Source organism: Dendropsophus ebraccatus, chromosome 9 (assembly GCF_027789765.1).
Source record: "Dendropsophus ebraccatus isolate aDenEbr1 chromosome 9, aDenEbr1.pat, whole genome shotgun sequence".
Taxonomy (NCBI): Eukaryota; Metazoa; Chordata; class Amphibia; order Anura; family Hylidae; genus Dendropsophus; species Dendropsophus ebraccatus.
This window is the reverse complement of record NC_091462.1, coordinates 37,266,785-37,288,081: the sequence shown is the minus strand read 5'-3', so window position 1 is coordinate 37,288,081 and position 21,297 is coordinate 37,266,785. Positions and strand designations below refer to the sequence as shown.

The window sequence follows — 21,297 nt, the reverse complement described above, 5'->3', positions numbered from 1 at the left end:
TGCTCCTCGTTCGCCGCTCGCTGCCGCCGCTATTCAACGCGGCTGCAGCGAGCGGGTGAATGCGGGAGGGGCGGCGGGGAGCTGCGGGGGGGCTGCTCGGAGGATCGCTGATCGTCCGGGCAGCCCATAGGATATAGCAGCGTCTGCTGCCGATGCTCCTATTCAACGGAGCGACGGCAGCAGATCGCTGCTATATCAGTCGCTTTTTTTTCAACATGTTGAAAAACAAGCGACTGCAACGATCAGCCGACATGAACGATGTCGGCTGATCGTTGCACTCTATCCCACGGAACGATTATCGTCCGTAGCTGTCGATATAGTCCGAAAACGAACGATAATCGTTCCGTGGAATAGGGCCATTAGTGGTTTGGGGTTGAACTTGATTTGTATCTTTTTTTTTAAACTCATCAAGCTCAAATTATGGAATGTAACTGTTGGTTCATCCGTAAGGAATTAACTCTGTGATAATCGTTGGTCTCTCGGCAGCAGTGATGGTCTATAATCAAGTTGTACATCGTGATCTATTTGCTCCTGAAAGCCGCTCTGGACTCTACACCTACGTCACCGGTTGCTAAGACACCATGACGCTACACCTCTTACCTCTTACCTTCAAGATGTCAGTGCGTTCCAAGCTGAGCATGCGGTTCAACTCGGGTTTGATGCTGCGGGTCAGGACGAGTGAGTGAACCATGGCTGTTCCGTTTAGTTTTATTTATATCTCATTCAAGACTATGGACACCATCTTATTTAAGACTATGGACACTATTTCACTTTGGATTTAGGAATGGCAACATTCCCTTATTTAATCACTATTTTGTCAGACAACTATGTCTTTATTGTATCACGTGCAATGCTATGTATATATAGCACCCGTGTATGGAGTGTATTCACTGGCTTGAGAAAGACGTCATTGGGACGTTGAAACGTCGCTGTTTGTTCACCGTGTGTTTTTGTATGGAATAAACACCATCTAAAAATTTTTACCAAGTCTGAAGTGCTGCAGTCGCTTTTTACCTATCTACATAGACACCTGTGAATCGAGGTGGGACCGCTGGCACACAGCAAGCTCTGATTCCTTGAGTGCTGCGTGTTTTTTTTTTTTTTAGATAGATAGATAGATTGGTATGGAGAAGGAAATTATTTGCAGTGACCAGTAAAATAGTTTTCAACTTTATTTCTTAACGTTAAAAAAAAATTCAATTCAGGACAATACTGAGCAGACGCCAATATCACAATAGTGGCAGATGGTTACAAAATTTTTTTTTTTTTAAGGTATTCAAACGATATTGTAAGGGGAGTCATGGCTATATGCATACTGGTGGTACACACTCCCCCCGCCATGATATAAAATCACATGAGTAAAAGAAATTTAAAAAAAAACACAAACACCAGGGGATAAAAACATCACAGGAACAAAAAACACAAAAAGGCTGGTTTCAGCAAAAACCACCATGGCATTTATTGGATTGGATGTTAACTGCACGTCGAGGCTATGTTCACACAACGTAAGGTTCGTATTAATCACGGCCGTTGTTGCCGATTTGAAACAACGGCAGTGATTTATACAAACCTTACATTGTACTGCCCTCTATGGAATCCCGGACGGAGTCTGGCCGGGATACCTAGCGGCGCCGTGAGAAACTGACATGTCAGTTTTCTGCGGCCGCTATTCAGTGAATAGCGGTCGCAGAAAACCATGTCAGTGCACACTATGGAGCGTGCTGCTCAGGCCGCACGCTCCATTGTGAGCAGTGGGGAATTCTGATTTGCCCGCATCAGAATTCAGTGGCACTAAAGATCATCTGGCCGGTACTGCAGTACCACCCGGGATAATCTTCTCAGACACCGTCTGTTCGGTGTCCCGGCCAGATCACGGAACGGCCGGTGTCTTACAAAATGTGAACATAGCCCATAGCAATGTATGAAATGTAATATGAACGTGTTTTTTTTTTGTTTTTCTTTTTTTCTTGGGGGGGGGGGCGCACACGGGGCTGGCTCTATGGCAGTAAAGTAAAAATTGCCATGGAAAAAAAAAAAAGGCCACATTGGATCAGATTCATCACTGATTCGGCAGCTGCTGTACATGTGAATTTGTGCAGGTGAAATCCACAGTAGACTGTGGTGCCATGAATGTACATGGGGTTTTATACACATAGTGCACATCATATAAGACGGAAATCCACCTCCTCAATACGCAGCATGTGCATCAGTTTAAGGCTGGGTTCACACTATGTATATTTCAGGCTGTATTTGGTCCTCATGTCAGGTCCTCATAACAACCAAAACCAGGAGTGGATTGAAAACACAGAAAGGATCTGTTCACACAATGTTGAAATTGAGAGGATGGCCGCCATATAACGGTAACAGCCGTTGTTTTAAAATAACAGCAAATATTTGCCATTAAATGGCGGCCATCCACTCAATTTCACCAGTGTGTGAACAGAGCCTTTCTGTGTTTTCAATCCACTCCTGGTTTTGGTTGCTATACAGCCTCAAATATACGTAGTGTGAACCCAGCCTAAATCTTCGCACTAATGTACCGATACTGCCACATGGACCTTAAAAGGGTTATCCAGGCCCAGAAAAACATGGCACCACACCAGTACTCAGGTTGGGTGTAGGGTATTGCAGCTCAGTTCCACTAAAATGATTGGAGCTGAATTGTAATACCACACAAAGCCTGTGGACAGGGGTGGTGCTGTTTCTGCAATAAAGTAGCCAAGTTTTTCTAAGCTTAGATAACCCCATTAATTCTCACAATGGGGGAAATTTAGGGTAAATTCACACGGGCGGATCGGCCGGGAGTCCCACGCACAAAATCCGCAGCTAATCCGCAATACACATTAATAATAATTAGAATAATACGTGTATTGCGGATTAGCTGCGGATTTCGTGCATGAGACTCCCTGCGGATCCGCCCGTGTGAATTTACCCTTAAGGTCTTTCTTTGCACTAGCTTAGGGCCCTATTCCACCGGACGATTATCGTTTGCATAATCGTTAACGATCTCAAACGACCGCTATTGCGAAAGACCTGGAAACGTTCAGTCATTTCTATGGAACGATAATCGTTACTTATGATCGTAATTGCGATAGCTTTTTCTTCGCTATTTATTCGCTACTGCGTTCGTATCTATTGTGAACGACCGAACGACGTCTTATTCAATACGAACGATTTGCGAACGAGCAACGATAAAAATAGGACCAGGTCTTATAAAGCGATCAACGATTTCTCGTTCGGTCGTTAATCGTTAAGTCATTTCAACCGAACGATTATCGTTTAGATTCGAACGATTTAACGATAATCTGAACGATAATCATCCGGTGGAATAGGGCCCTTACTTTTGGCCACAGGCCTTGATCTGGAGCAGATTAGCCAATAGAAGTCTAAAGGATCCGTATTTTTTGCAATGTTACGGATGTAATGTCTGAAGGAACATGGACCGCCTTAATATAAAAATGTAATTTAAAATCACATTCTCCATTTTTTAGGGGATCGGCAAAAAAAAAAAAAAAAAAATTATATATACACACATACATACATACATACAAATTGCGGATGCACTACGGATGAATTTTTGCAGACTGTGGATGCAGACTGCAAACAATGTTTGGTCCTAAAAAAATGACTGAACATGTGAACGAGGCCTTAAATCAGGTACCTGCTTTATTATAGACATATAGTAGTGAATGTACAAATAGCAATGTCCCAGCAGCATTACTATCCAATAATAGGGGAGGAGAGGTTATTTTTATGGCACATAAGCATATGTCTGATACAGGATCTCTGCAAATCACATATCCCCCCTTCTGAGACTACAAGCTGTTGTCAAGCGGCCTATGTAAACTGGAAGTACAGCAAGACAACAACAGGAAACCCAATATCCCTCCCAGCCCAGCATGTGTACCAGCAGAAAACCAATAATCACTCCAAATAAAAACTTTCCACAAATTTATGGTTTCTAGATCGGAACTTTTCTCAATGATTTAGTATTGCTATACTAAATAAACTTTTTGTATTGCTATATAAAAAAAAAAAAAAAAAAAAAAAAAAAAGCAACTTGAGAACTTTGCAGTTTTGGTTTTGTAACAGATCTGCAAAAGGTACTAAACATTTATAAGGAAACTATAAAAATAGCAAGAATATAAAAATATAATAAAAAAAAAATACAAACAGCAAAAAAAAACATAAAACATAGTATATTAAAAAAACAAAACACACACAAAAACAGCAAAATATAAAAAAGTAACAACAAAAATCTAAAATTAAAAAATAAATAATATATATAATATATAATATATAATATATTTACTCATTCCTAAAAAATTTTAAAAGAATAACTTCCAAATTTGTGGAAATCCTAGCAGGTATCAGAGACACATTGGTTAATATTCCACTACCCCAGAGATTTTTTTTATTTCTGACGTGGGAGAATGCATATTCCCCAGGATCTGTGTGCGTTCCCAGGACACAGCCCTATGTGACACGGCTCCGGCTGATTTAGAACGCCCTTGTTTTGTGACGTTTAATGAAGACACACACAACATCAAGTAGAGTGTATAGCCGGCTGCTGCCTGCAGAGATACAGCGTGTGATGCTCCCCGCCGTGCCCATTGTCTCCAGCTCCTAGAGATGCTGGGTGCTTGGGGTGGACACAAAGAATATTGTCAGGGGTTTATCTCCCGAGCACCAGGCGGCTTTGCATGTGAAGAACAGATGTGGATTATTTATTGGGTGGTTTCACTGATTCGCCAGCGAGCAGTAAACACTGGAAAATTCTGCTACCACGAGGCTGGGAAGTGCAGCAATTACAATCTGAGCCCTGTCCCCATCACTCATCCTGGCCTACAGATAAGGCTGACCAATTGTAAGGAAGGCTGACAGATAATACACTACACAATGCTACTAGCAGCATATATATCTCTGCCGACCATGGCTAAGCAACACTTTTACCTTCTTCCAATAAATTTTATTCAACACAATTTACTGGACCTCACAGATTTTACATGCAGTACTGTGCGACACCGAGAACACGGGGCGGCCAGACACGTCACAGGAAAACATTCAGGGGTCATGTAGGACTGGTGTCCATTGTAGGTTTTGCATTGTAGGTAATGTTGATGAAAATATTGATGCATATACAATAACGCAACGTAAACTTGGGGGGGGGGGGCTGTCTGTCTGTCTCTCTCTCATATATATTTATAAATAAATATATATTACTGCAAATTACGCTGCAACTTATATATTACTATAGACACTGCAACTATTAGTATATATATATATATATATATATATATATATATATATTAGTAATTTACTCACACACACAGATTCATAGTACTATAGATGCAGCAACTTACATGTGCAGTCTGCTTATACAATGCAAGCAGACAATTGGATATAGTGTGGACATTGTAGTTAAAAGTCTACATTATTATACAGTTATACTACAACAATAATGCTGAGAGGAGCAATGGCTACAAATGTGAGAGGAATAACCCTTTAATTTTATTCTGAGGGTTAACAGGCTTGTTTTATTATGTGACCTATTGTAGTCGTCATTGGTCATATTATAGGGCAGCGATTGGGAACCTTCGGCCCTCCAGCTGTTGCAAAACTACAATTCCCATCATGCCTGGACAGCCAAAGCTTTAGTTTTGACTGTCCAGGCATGATGGGAATTGTAGTTTTGCAACAGCTGGAGGGCCAAAGGTTCCCCAACCCGGTTATAGGGCATTGCCACTTTTATAACACTTTCAAGTGTTTGGATTTCCATTACCTCCTCCCTAAGCAGATATATAGAATACTTGCTGCTATTAGCGTCTAACCACTTAAGAGGTTACACAGCCAGGATCAATCTCTCTAAACATGGGCTTTATAATACATATGGCATCCACAAGTGATGGCTCGGGCACCCCCTGTGGCCATGCCATCATTGTGCCATACTAGTAACTCAAATCATGAGACAGACGCATCTACCATGAGAAAACAGTATGTATGTTGTAGAGTAGTAATGGGTTAAGATGATGTTCTTCAGCAACTGTGGAGTGTGATATACTAGAAGTGTGATATATTTGCATATATAATGCAAAGAGCTGCTGAAGTATAAGCTCAAAATATTTAAGGGGTTATGCAAGATTAGAAAGAACACAGCTGCTTTCTTGCAAAAACCAGCGCCACCCCTGTCCTCAGGTTGTGTGCGATATAACTTAACAGAACTGTGCTGCAAAACCCACATCCAGAGTGAGGACAGGACAGGATAGGAGGGGTTCCTAGAGGAAGGCAGACATGCTTTTCTAATCCTGGATCACCCTTTTAAATATTTGGGCCAGGATAAGTGAAATGAAGAAACAACTAAGCTGCTGTAATGTGAAAAACCTTTATGTACTATATATATATATATATATATATATATATATATATATATATATATATATATATATATATATATATTCATATTCACACACAATGTGAAACAGGCATCAAACATCTGAGACATTTACAGCATTGGATATGAATTACTTCGTGACTGGATGAGTAATAAGAAGGATTAATAGTGATGATTGATGGAGAAATAAATTTACGCAACTCTTATATAAATTCTGTATGCTTCTCAAAAGCCTAAGCCCTATACTTTAGATTCTACCAGTAAATGCAATGAGTTTATAACATTATCCTGGTAAATGACAGCTCCTTTCATTTTCCCCTCAGAAAGGATTGTGTCAATGTGGAAGACGCCCCCCCCCCATACCCCCGCCCCTTTAAGATGTTTTATTATAGGGCTCATGCTCTGTTTACACAAGGCTGCACCAATTGCGATATGTCTCAGGATTGGCTGGTCACAGAATAGGGGCAGCTCCGGCTGTCCACAGTGATTGATGGGTGGGTGGTAGCAAGAGATAAACAAACATGATGATTGGTCGGAGTCACAGGTGACTCATACTATGGATTTACATACGCCCGCCTGCACAGTTTAACCATTTGAAGGTTTGGAGTTGTGTGCAGGAAGGCTGGATTGTACTACAGCACCATCTACAGGCACCAACAGGAATTTTTCCTCCAAATTGAAGATGCCTATTCCCTCGGTATCAGGACTATTTGATAAATTGATAAACTTGGTAAACAAAATGGGCTGGATAATTAATAGATATAAGAACCAATGATCCCAAAAGGAGTAAATCAATCACCTTTAAGGCTAAAATTTCAAAACTTAAAGTAGCATCTTACAACTAACATCAGATTAGTGGTTCCAAACGGTGACCCTAACAGAGCTAACCGATATATATCACCTTAAATATGTGATATAGCGACGTTTTCAGTAGCACCTGTTACAGCAGGGACCGATCCTGGCGCTTACCTCCTGCCGGTGAACTCTGCTTGGCCCTTCTTGTTAAAAGTGAATTTGGAATCATTGTAACCCCAACCATTCCACTTCAAGAGCTCCTGTCTGCATGAGAGAAGGAGAAATAAATGACACGTTTACTGAGTATACAAGTCCTCATAGATGTACATTAAACATTATCAGAGATTAAAAATGTGTTAATATTTATCACAACGTTGACGCAGCACTCGTGTAACTTGATGGGTGCCAGCTGCACACCGGAGAGATCACTTGGTTTCAATATACAAAATAGAAAATATTGCTGCAGCACTCCAAAATTAGTGAAAAAAGTGAACGGATACCCTGTTTATGGGTTGAATAAACCAGTTTACTTTTTTCACAAATTTTAGAGTGCTGCAGCAATATTTTCTAATTATTCTCTAAAGACTGTGCTATGTATAAAGCATCATTACATGGTAGAACAAAAGTAAAATACATATCTGTAACTATGAGTATACACCACACATTATATGTAATATACACATGTACATTATTATTAGAGCTACAGCTATCCGAGTATTGACTACCCATTTATTTTTTTGCTGCTTATGAGAACCTACAAGAAAATTTGTGGTGTATATTGTTTCCTTTATTACTTATCCCTTCTAGTATGTAGCCAGAGACTTGGTAATGTAAAGCGCCCCTTTCAGGCCATTACAGAGACAGTCATCTTTCTTCACATCTAATTATGTGAACTACACATTTATATAATGTATATGCAATAATGACAGCTCTGTATTTAGTGATGCAGACATGGATCGCAGGAGGAAAAACTGAATACAGAAGAAAAAAAATTATATAATAATAATAATAATAATAATACTTTTCCAAGGAGTAAAACTAATTTTTTTGGGCCTCAGTTTTTTCAACTCCTACAAATTTTTTATAATATATATATATATATATATATATATATATATATATATATATACACACACACACACACACACACACACACAAAATATCTATGTATATTATAGACCTGTATATGCTTCTGGTTTCATATCAAGTAGATATACTTATAGCACAGATCATCTCTATACTACAGCTCCATTTCACAAACAACTATATAGATAGTAGCATGAATACAGTTCCCACAATTCTTAGCTCTTTATATTTATATAAAAAACTATTTATAAGTTAGTAGTAAACAAATTTTTTTTTTGGATAACAAATAGTTGGCCATTTTTCTAGTTGCAGTGAGTGGAGTAATTACACCGAAGCGGCCACTAGGTGGCAGTGTAACAGCACTTTGTTCCCTCCCAGGACAGCTGTGGCCGGGTTTCCTGTCCATCTCACACTGTGCACATGTTGTGATGAGAGAACATTCATACAGTGTGAAGACTTCTGCCCCTCTGCATCTCACACGCTGAATTCTTTTACAGTGGTGGGAAAAATGTGAAGCATTATAGCTGGTACATACCATCAACACATAGTCCTACCCATACAATAAGTCTGCTACACTGTACTCTTCATAATACAGGGAGAAATCTAGCTAAACTATAGGCCACGAGGGGCAGAGATCAGCTGACAATTTTCTGTAAATTATGCCTCATCCACCATCACTAGAAGTTGAATCCTAAAACAGATGAATGCTGACGGGCATTTACCAGGATAGCAGATCCATTGAGACATCTTAGGGTTGGGGTCACACATCGCTGTTTTTTCTTTTCTTTCATTTATGCATTTTTGATGCACTATGAAATTAAACTTTTTGTTTCTGTGGCTATTTTCTTGAGAAATTTCTAGGTATGTTATGCCTACAGACTACTCTAAAGGACTTAAAGGGTACGCCGGTAAAAAGAAAGGTTTTCAAATGCACCAGTGTCAGAAAATTGTAAATTACTCCTATTTAGAAATCACACGTCTTCCACTACTTATCAGCTGCTGTATGTCCTGCATGAAGTGGTGTATTCTTTCCAGTCTGACACAGTGCTCTCTGCTGCCACCCCTGTCCAGAGCAGGAGAGGTTTTCTATGGGGATTTGCTGCTGCTCTGGACAGTTCCTGTCATGGACAGAGGTGGCAGCAGAGAGCACTGTGTCAGACTGTAAAGAATACACCACTTCTTGCAGGACATACAGCAGCTGATAAGTTCTGGACGACTTGAGATTTTTGAAAAGTAACTTACAAATCTGTATAACTGACACCATAGGTTTAAAAACATCTTTTCACTGGAGTACCCCTTTAAAGTTTAAGAATTTCAATAAACATTTTACAAGATTTTCCATTTGCCATGTGAACAAGACCAAAAAGAAAAAAAAAGAAATTAACAATGTATCAAAAAAATCTGTGTAATGTAACATCAATGATCTTTCCCCCAGTGGTCACACAGCAGTCATTTCTAATGCATGCAGGTGAGCTGGGTACTATATCCCCCATCGTACTGAGCTGAGAGATACAGTCAGGACGCCCACATGCTGCTTTCCTTCAGCTAATGTCATTGGTTTGGATCACACATAAAAGTAACAGGATATTCTTAGAAACCCCTAAAGCATGACGGCTGCATCTGATATCCTCAGCTTGTGACCGACAAGAACATTGGGGTCTTTGATTCCTGCTCCTTGAGTTCTATTATTAGGAATAGAGAAGCAGCCAAAGCTCGCATCTCACAAGCATGGTGAGTGGAGGAATAAGGTCAAACAAGGTACTGCACCTCTGTATGACCCATGCTACACCAGCCGGCTGCACGCACATCATTGGTGCCAGCCACTGTATCACACACGCCCATTGCATGTTCTACACGTTTTATAGACTGACTGCAATAATTACGCCTTAGGGTTTATTACCAATGATTTCTACAGAGACGGCCATAATCATTCATACAGCGGCTCCTCCTATTCACATGCAAATTGACCGGTGTCTCAATGGTTAATTAAAAGGAACACTTCCGGTGACTGGACACTAGGTGGCAGCATTACTCCATTACAAATTCTTGCAGTGCTGCTCTATATATCTCAGCTCAACCCACCCACAGACTCCTTATTGTTCACTACACAGAGGGTTCAGAGAAAGGGAGGCACCGGCGACAATGACAATGCTCTCCAATACCGGGGATGCTGTGCCTTATTTATACGGAGAGAAGGCCATTCTTTAGGGCTTTATATCGTGCAGATCACTAAAATGTTTATTACAGCAAAACAAAATTAACGAAATAAATTACGCATTTTATTCATATTCACTGCTTGGTGTTATATAGTCATCCGCACACATAGGATTCCTATAGCCGCCCAGGCTGACACCTCAGGTGCACGTACAATGTTATCTGTGCAGATCCTATATACAGAGGTCACATTGTGTATCAGGACCCACCGCTAACACTTGCATTAGGTATAGCATTACATGGCGATATATGTTATTTAAGACCAGGATGTCAGCTACAGCTTGGGCAGGGGAGTGATTTCTATATGTGCTGACTATAACATAAGTCTGCTGTTACAAATGACAAGTCTAATAGGGGTTTTCTGCAGCAAATTCACATGTAAATCCACAGTGGAAATTACTTATCAAATTGCATGGATTTGTCACTTTGAATATAACTTAAGGATATGTAGATTTATTTCAGCCCTAAAGTAAACAATAACATGCTGTGGAAGGAGGGGGTTAATAGGAGAAGGAAAAAACAAAAAAACATACTTACCCTATTCCCAGTGCCCCCCTCCTCTTCCTGCTCCTTAGGGTGCGTTTACACAGGGAGATTTATCGGACAGATTTTTGAAGCCAAAGTCAGGAATGGATTTGAAAAGAGGATAGATCCCAGTTTTTCCTTTATGACCTTATCCCTGTTTTTAGTCTGTTCCTGGCTTTGGCTACCAAAATCTGTTCGATAAATCTCTCTGTGTAAACGCACAATTCGACCAGAACATGCTGCCTGAGCCAATCAGCCACACACACACACACACACACAAACACACACACAGTACCATGACTATCTGTATCATACAGGTCACACACACACACACACACACAGTGCTATGACTATCTGTATCATACAGGTCACACACACACACACACAGTGCTATGACTATCTGTATCATACAGGTCACACACACACACACAGTGCTATGACTATCTGTATCATACAGGTTACACACACACACACAGTGCTATGACTATCTGTATCATACAGGTTACACACACACACAGTGCTATGACTATCTGTATCATACAGGTTACACACACACACACACACACAGTGCTATGACTATCTGTATCATACAGGTTACACACACACACACACACACACACACACACACACACACACACACAGTGCTATGACTATCTGTATCAAAATGAGTCTCTGCTGCCAATGAAGCGGGCACAACCACACATCAGTGAAACCCCGGAGCACTGGCACAGCATGTCCTAGCCAACCACTGCCACAATATGAGGCTGACCATGTTTCCCATGTCACTGTATGGAGTGACAGGACTCCACCTATATAATAGTGCCCTGTCTGACTCTGCAGTTATACAGGTTACAATGTACATGCCCAGTCATATAAGCCAGTCTCCCTGTACTCTATGGGATCTCCTAGGGATCTAAGGTGTTGCGTCTCTGTAATAATATAATAGTTATACGGTATAATTACAGCCTATGGCAGGCAAGAATTTATAGGGCAATATAGAAAATATAAGCAAGCGATCATTATTTTGTTAGATGCTTGTTTGGTGCATCTGGCGTGTGGAAAAGGTTGGTCACTAGAATTCTCCATCCGATATAAAATATTCGATGACTGATCCCATCCAGGTCAGGGGGCTACATTAAAACAATATGTCATGAAAGTGACACGGACACGCTGATGGCACGCTGTGAACTGCACAAATACTTTGCCTTATACTGATCCTAATTTTGGTGATGACATTGTTGGAAATCTTCTAGAGCAGAACGAAGAGGATAATGCTGGTGCCAAAGCCCTTAAATGCTGCACACCAATACCCCCGACAGATCCCACTGACTTTAATGGGGTCTTTATCATAGAGTCTGGTACTGAAGCAGAAAGGCGGTGCTGCATGCTGCGCCACTTCTTACAGAATCGGTGACTGAGGCTCCGAACAGAGCGCAGGCCCTACTAGAGAGCCCAAACTTACACTAAACAAGCCAAGTATCATAGCTGATGCGGATGGACTATGAAACACATGATGTAAGAGCAAAGCAAGAGAAGTTATGTGACGTGTTTAGGAAGTTACTCAACCTCTTGTGTGAGCTGTAACACAGTGTTCAGAGGTGAAAACGTGTCCAAACACAGAGGTCTGGTTAGGGGTATACATGTACTAATGTAATATACTGGAGTTGGCTGATATAGATATAGATTATATATATATATATATATATATATATATATATATATATATATATATATATATATATATATATATATATATATATATAAAACTACAGACTTAATGGCAGATTCCATTATATTTGACATAAAACCTAGTAAAAAGCATAGCATGCAGCATTTTTTTTTACTGGCAAAACAGTGGACACCTTAGCAAAACCCAATGGACCCCTTTGTAAGTCTATGGGGTTCACTGGGCAATTCTGGTGCCCATCGTGTGCTCAATATGTCACGGATCAAAGGTCAACTCCACTGATTTTTTTTTTCTTTCAAATCAACTCGTGTCAGAAAGTGCCAGAGATTTGTAATTTACTTATATTAAAAAAAAATTTCAAGTCTTCCAGTACTTATCAACTGCTGTATGTCATAGATATAGACACAGATCTTCAGGACATACAGCAGCTGACAAATACTAGAAGACTTGAGATTTTTTAATAGAAGTACATTATACATCTCTGCCACCAGTTGATTTGAAAGGGGGGGGGGGGGGTCGTTGGAGTGTCCCCCTTTAAGGTCTGTCTTTTTTGTTTCTATGACAGAAAAGAGGGGGAAAGAAAACACATCCCATAATCCCCAAAGCAGTTATGAAGCGTGCAAAATTATAACCTTCTGTCTCAGGAAATCTTATAAGATCACTTTTCTCTACCCTTGGAGGCGCAGTCAAGTTCCAATGGTCATCACCGAAAACACTGGTTAAGAAACGGCAGGAAAAGTAGCTATAAAATGGCTCCAACCAAACAATCCTATCCAAGTTGAAAATAAATAAAGGTAACTTCTAAAGGGCACAAACACAACAAAGAACAAGTACACAGTATAATAAACTGTGATATATAGGTGAACCTTGAGACTTTTTATTAAATGCTTAAGAACAGCTGTAGGTTTAACCACAATCTATATAATACCACAATTATGGACGCGGCGCTATCTTTGGCGCTATGCCTCTGTATTACATGAGTTATTGTGTTGCAGTCCGCCTGTCAGCGGCTTAAAGAGTCTGTATAATGAAACAGAGGTGGAAAAAAAGCAAAACAGAAACTGAAGGGCTGAAGGGAGGGGCTGTTAGGAGTGACTGAGCACGGAGCAGTCCTGCACAGCACAACACCCTGCAATCTTCTCTCAGTAAGTTCATAGATAAGCACTGACCTTTCTGATCCCAGAATCCTGCGATTTAGGTGCCCAGTCTACAAACAGCTGACCTTGATGTCACCTCTTCCTGCTCCCTCATCTCCCTCGGCCCCTCCCCCCTCCATAAGGATAGAATGGAGAGAGCAGAGCCCGTCTTCACTGGCTTCTCTGTAATGAAGTCAGGGGGGGAGGCTGGGAGTTTGCTTCTTGAGTACAGAAGGAGGCTTTTTTGGCTGATAAAACCTATTACAGAGTTTCTTAAAATCGCTTAGGCCGGGTTTACATATGTCCGGCGGTGAGGCGGCGTTTCCCTCCGGCGCTTTTCTCCTGCAACTTTGAACTGATCCCATTGTTTTCAATGGGATTGTTCAAAATGTGCGGCGGTGAACTAGTGGCCACCGCATCGCCGGACCGTCGGTGCGTTAGGACGCATCTTGCAGCGTCCTGGCGGACCGCCGCTCCGGTGATGCGGCGCCGCACCAATACAATCGAATAGAGCGCCGGATGCCTCGCCGGGCAGGACGCATGCCGTTCGGCTCTGGCATCCGGCGTTCAGTCAAATAGTAGCACAAAATAAACACATCTCTCCCCCTGTGTGCTCTCCCCCTCCCCTATAGTCCCCCCTTGGTCCCCCAGTAGTATATCACCCCCCCCCTGTTTCTCCTCCAGTAGTATATAGCCCCCCTGTTGCCCCCCCCAGTAATATTTAGCTTCCCTGTGTGCTCTCCCCCAATTAGTATACAGCATTGCTGTGCGCTCTCCCCCAATAGTATATAGCCCCCCATGTGCGCTCTCCCCCTCCCATATAGCCCCCCTGTACGCTCTCCCCCTCCCATATAGCCCCCTGTGCGCTCTCCCCTTGTAGTATATAGCCCCCCTGTGAGCTCCCCCAATTAGTATATAGCCCCCGTGCGCTCCCCCGCAAATCCCATTGAAAATTACAGGAAAACATACTGGGGAAAAAAATGTCAACTGATGAGCGCAACTTGTGACAACTGATGACAACTGATGGCAACTGATGGCAACTGATGGCAACTGATGGCAACTGATGGTTTTTAATGAAAAGACGGATAGAAAAACTGATGACAACTGATGCATTTTTGGCATCAGTTGTGACATCAGTTGTGGTCAGTTTTTAGGCAAAAAACGCAACTGATGCCAACTTATATATGTAAACCCAGCCTTATACTACTGATTTCTGCAATAAAAAAAAAATATGACAAGTATTCTGCACTGGTGCTCCAATGTGCCTGATCACTATGGGGGAGAAGGTGCAGATTCAAACATTCTCCCTGGGGTACGCCTCTCGTACGCCCGATGGGCGGGCTGGCGGAGTTTGCGGGGGCGTGATAACGCGTGGCCTCCTCCCGCGCCTCATTTATGCTCACAGGCGTAAATCATGATCAAAATCTAAACCTCTTGGAAGCAGGTGTAGATTTCGTACGTTGGGCGCATATTCGGGCGCCCGGCCGGATTCACTAAGAGGCGCACGCCTCTTAGTGAATCCTGCCAGGGAAAAGCGAACGGGGCCTAATATAAGACCGGCGTACTTGTAAGCCGGTCTTCGTAACACCCCCCCCCCCCCCCCCCTATGTGTTGCGATCTCCCTGCTCTCCTGGTGGTGTTCTGAATAAAACATGCAGGGCCGTGAGAATACATCCACAGGGGAAGTAACCAGAGACACCAGGACAGTCAGGAGTCCTGCACTCAGCAGGGTGAGTATAGAGGAGTATAGTGTACTTTTAGTACTTAGAGGCTATCATTTTTTTTTTTTTGTCTTTTATTTAATTTGGAGAACCCTTTATAAAGAGCAGCCTCTGCCCATACGACTTCTCCTGGCATATAAAATTCATATAGAGTTGCTCTCTTTCTGGTGTATCTAGGCTATCCTTCTATAAGGGCTGGGCAATTAATCGGGGGAAAAAAACGAAACAGACTATGGCCTTGATTAACCAACCTGAACTTCTGCAGGATGATTATTATTTACGCATTCCCCATTTATTTATAACCTCGTCATAAACTATCCCAATTGTCACGTGACATTCCTTTTTACAAACAGTAGCAGTGACCCCTGACCTGTCACGTGACATTCCTTGTCTATAATAAAATATAATATAATATAATATAATATATATATATATATATATATATATATATATATATATATATATATATATATATATATACACACACACACACACACACACACACGGGGCGTGGTATACTTATCAAGTTTACATGTTAATCGTTGCTTTAGGCCATAATGGTCCAGCCCTTCCTCCTTTTACATTAATGGCCATTCATCTAGTTACTACTCAATACTATATTCACCTGGCCAGCCATATCTTCCCCAAGAAAACCAGCCATTTGTCTCTAAGTGGCTGGAGATGTTGCATGCAGCCCCTAGTGAATCCTGAAAAACATGGACTCAGCTATAGGCCATAGGCTGTATCCATGTTTTCCCTGACAGGCGTAGGGCTGCATCCAACTTCTCCAGGTATATAGTGTGGGGGAGCCTTACTGCAGAGAAAGGATGACTACATTATGGGGAAAGAACTACAGAGGGGGAGGGATTTATACAGTATGGAGGCCAAATGGGGGAACTTACAGGACTGCCGGGATTAGTGACAGTCTGCTGGTGTCACTTCAAGCAACAGGAGTGGCGGCAGCAGACCGTCGCCGAGCTAGCAGCCCCTCCCGCAGCAGGCGGTCGCTGTTATCGTGATTTTTCAACCTCCTGAAAGACCACGATCAGTCGACATCGTACATGCAGGTGGATCATGGCGCGAATACACAAAGCGATTATCAGCGGTAACAGGCAGTAACCAGCCAAGTATGGCCTATAATCGTTTGATGTAATTGGGCCCTGACAACAGTGGGACACACAGTATGGCAGCTAACTATCGTACAGAGAGGGGCTAAAGTGTAGGGGCACACAGTGTTGAAACTGCCCTGAAAATAAGCCCTAGCCAGTTTTTTTTTTTTGCTTTGTTTTTTGGGGGGGGTTTTTGACACAGCCCTAGCCGTTTTGGATCCCTTACCAATGGCCAGACACGTTAGTTATTTGGACTAGATGTTGGACTAGGAGGTAACCATACACACTCAGCAGTAGCTATTCTACCAGCTCTTCATTAACATATGTATGTCCAACTCAGTCTAACGTGCATCATGTAAGAAGGGAATAAGCCGCTACCAGAAGCTAGTTATGTCCCGTGAGAAAAAGAAAAATGTAACTTCAAGAATGTCTGATTTTTCATTTCCCTAAAAAATTTCTGTTAAAACCTGGTACCCATAAAATAGTGGCCCAACGCTGCCGAAACCAATGGGTTTGCCAAGTTTTTTATTCTTCTGGATGGGTATCTTTAAAAAGGAGACTGTCATGCTGCCTGAACATGGCGGCATGAGAGAGAAAAAAAATAAAATAAGGGATTGCCGGACGGCACTGTGTTGGCTCAAGTGGGTGCACGAACTCTGGTAGCCAGACCCAGGCTTCCAAATGCAAAAATAGTTTGAAGGAGGCGGCACTCCAGTATAAAGTGAAGATATAAAGGTTTTATTCACCCATCAATGTGCAACGTTTCGATCTCTCAGTGAGATATTTTTCAAGCAACAACTGCTGCTTGAAACGTTGCACGTTGATGGGTGAATAAAACCTTTATATCTTCACTTTATACTGGAGCGCCAGTATATATACAGGGGTCAAAATTCCACTTATGCCAAATGTACATCTTCCATAAGAAGGGAGGAAAAAAAATAATTAAAAAAAAGTTTATATTATTGCAATAAAGATGATATATTGATTCCTGAGACATTCCTATTTTATAGCTAAAAGCTTGTGAAAGAATGGCGACATTGATCTAATATTATAATAATCAATATCAATTTTTATTCCTTAGAATTCTGCTAGATTTAGAAGAGACAGTTTCCTGTATACCAGAACCCTTTAATAACCATATACTTAAAACATAAACGTACCTAAAGTTTCCCGTGGCAGCTGAATAGGTAAAGCTCTGCCGTGTGATAATTTATTGTGGAAAAAAAATATATAATTTTTTTCCCCAAAATTTTTTTTATATTTGTATCCAGAAAAAAGGATAAAAAGACAAATCGGGTTTCCACTAGGTATGTCGTCTGTGGCATGGCAGATAATGGTGGCCGCGTCTCTTTGCTTATGCAGGCGAGCGAGCTTAGCAGATGCAGACTGGAAAGCGAGCCATAAACACATAATATACAAGACAATTCATTACAAGGCAAATGTATGTGCTGTGTGATTTCACCTCCCATGCAAATCAGTTCACACAGACAGACAGCCCCCCCCCCCCCAGCCTTATGATGTTCCCCACCCTTCAAGCTCCAGGACAGTCTGAAGCCCAAGAGCTCTGCAACGTGCTGCAGGCCTGACCAGGGACGAAAGAGTTACCTAGAACCGGCTGAAACTGGCAGTGACTGTTTTATCGAACGTGAACGCGGAAGGCAAATAAACTGAAAATTATAGAGCCGGGTTGAACTTGAGTTCATCTGAGAAATATTAAATACAACTGGCGCTGAATGGATTGAACATTTTCAAACTGCTGCGTGGCTGGGGATGGCTGTTTTTTATAAGGTTTAATGTTCTGGAACAGTTCTGCAGTAAGATTTTTTTTTCTCTTTCTCCCTTCTACAGTATGACGGACTTACAGGGCATGGAGAGAATAGGGGGGGTGGGGGCAGGCGACCAAGGAGTCACAATTCTTGATAAACCAATAATGCCTTTGTCCTTTTCTTCGCCCACTGCTTAAAAAAAAAAAAAGTAAACCAGACCGTGGTTCAATACATTACTCACATTATGATGATCAGGATGCAAAATAATAATAAAAAATAAAAGGTCATTTTTTTCTGTTCTTGTACTTAGTCTGGAAGAAACTAATATTATGTTTTATTGGACATTTATGTGCCTAAGAGGTCAATTCAATAAGCTCATAAATTGTTAATGCACTGCTGGCCATCATTCATCCCCTTCCTAGTGAATGGGTGTACTCAATTGTTATGGACAGATTAGGTTTTTAGTGGTAAATGTTCAAATATTAATGCCCCATTTAGAGAAAAAGAATACAATTTCCCTGTTTACGTTTTATTAGCGGACAGTTTTTTATTCTAATGCCTTTTAACGGGAGCGGGATAAATCTGCGGGCGCAAGTCCTCCAATGGCGATTACAAATAGAGGAAGGGATGCCATGGGAATGCGGGCTATGAAGGGCAAGGAGCCTGATAGCAGATGAGCGAACCGGGTTCGGGTTCGAGTCCATCCGAACCCGAACGTTCGGCATTTGATTAGCTGGGGCTGCTGAACTTGGATAAAGCTCTAAGGTTGTCTGGAAAATATGGATACAGCCAATGACTATATCCATGTTTTCCACATGGCCTTAGGGCTTTATCCAAGTTCAGCAGCCACCGCTAATCAAATGCCGAACGCTCGGGTTCGGATGGACTCTAGCATGCTCCAGGTTTGCTCATCTCTAATTGCCATTCCATTAAAAAAAATGACACCCTAAGACCAGGTTTCTTCAAATTTTTTATAGTAAAATATTCAAAATTGGAAAGAAAAAAAAAAATAACTAAAAGTGTCAGATAAATAGGAGTATAAATCATAGAGAATGGGACAGATCTATTGGTCGGTGCAGGAGTTTGTGGGGTCCACGACATGGAGTGGAAACTACTGTGGACCAATCACGTATTTAAAAGTGGTTGTCTAGGATTTAAAAAATAAATAAATAAAAAACTCTTCCCCCAGAAACAGCCCTTCTCTTGTCCTGTATTTGTTGTGTGTGGGTTTTCACGTCCGTTCCAGAAGAAGTAAATTGAGCAGAGTTGTAATACCACACACAACCTGAGGACAGGTGTGGCATTGTTCTAGGAGGAAAGCAAGGCAGCTAGATTTTTTTTCTGTAGCGGATCACATCCAGTTTTCCTCTTTCTGCTCTCATGGACACATAGGGTGAGATTTATCAAACATGGTGTAAAGTGAAACTGGCTCAGTTGCCCCTAGCAACCAATCAGATTCCACCTTTCATTTTCCAAAGAGTCTGTGAGGAATGAAAGGTGGAATCTGATTGGTTACTAGGGGCAACTGAGCCGGCTTCACTTTACACCATGTTTGATAAATCTTCCCCATAGGCTTCTATTAGAAACGGATGCCTGTCGAGGTTTGCATCCCAGATGGGAGTGAACAATGCGAATGATAGAAATCCGGCCACTGTGTGATAAGTTTTTATGTTACATCTGTACGGCAGTGTTTCCCAAGGCCGTCAGGGCATGAAGGAAGTTCTAGTTTTGCAACAGCTGTAAAGCAACAAGTTTAGGAACATTGCTATACAGTGATACAAAAACTGGGTGGCCTATGCTTATACATAGGGCTACTTCTGATATTGCAGTTCAGCCCCATCGACCTAAATAGGATCAGCTGTGATACCAGACCCTGCCAAAGAGTGATGGTACTTTTACACGGAGCGATAATTCGCCCGATCGCACGATTAACGATTTTGAATGAACGATGTGTTTTTTATAACGATCAGCGTTTAGACGGAACGATACATCGTACGGAAAATTCGGTATGCGATCGTTTAAGCCTATCTCACACATAGGTGAAATCGTTGAAAGACTGTTTACACTGAACGATCTGCGAACGATCAACGATGATTTGAGAACATGTTGAAAGATCAAAATGAACAATTTCTCGTTCGTCGTTTGATCGTTCGCTGCGTTTACACGTACGATCGTTCGAATTCGATCGTTATCGTGCAAATTCGAACGATAAATCGTTCCGTATAAAAGGGCCATGACACTACTCCTGTAGGGAGGGAGGGGATGGAATCCAGACTACCTCTTTACTGTGTAACATGTGGATTGTGCAGAAGGACTTTGCGCTGCTGCATGGAAAGGGGTAAAGCTTGCAGGGAAAATCCACCATATTATTGAGGTGCTGCTGAAGCCGCCATACAGCACATGGATAAGACATGTAAAATCTGTGACCCGCAATGGATTGTAAAATATACAGCCGCCCTTACAGGTTCCAGGTTGTTAACAATTGCCAATTGAGTTAAAATATATGGTATCTATTTCAAGTCCTCTCTCGAGTTAAACATACAGCAAATGTTCCGGCCTTCCCTTCTACACGACATGCACAGCTTTCTAAACATTACCCACAATTCTATGGGAACAAAAAAAAAAAAAAAAAAAACAGAGGGATGCAGTGTGGCAGGTGTGAACTTTATGGCTCAGCATCAAAAGAAGAAACAAGCCGTAAAACATCTGGGCGCATTTTAAGTGTGGAGAATGACCAGCACGGTGCATTGTCTGCTTCCCTTCCAGCACGCACCATCTGATGCAACGGACTACAGGAACGACTTCTGCCGCATCTGCTATAGACTTTTCATTGCATCGTTCATTATAATCCACAACAAATCTGCAAC

General features: G+C 41.6%; 1 protein-coding gene across 1 annotated transcript in view; it reads right to left on the bottom strand.

Moving 5' to 3' along the window:
- Window positions 1-21,297, bottom strand: part of AGPS (alkylglycerone phosphate synthase) — a 160,995-nt gene that overhangs the window by 117,383 nt on the left and 22,315 nt on the right. Inside the window, exon 2 of the mRNA XM_069983004.1 lies at window positions 7,361-7,450. Coding sequence (XP_069839105.1) covers window positions 7,361-7,450 — 90 coding nt within the window. The remainder of the gene's footprint in view (window positions 1-7,360; window positions 7,451-21,297) is intronic.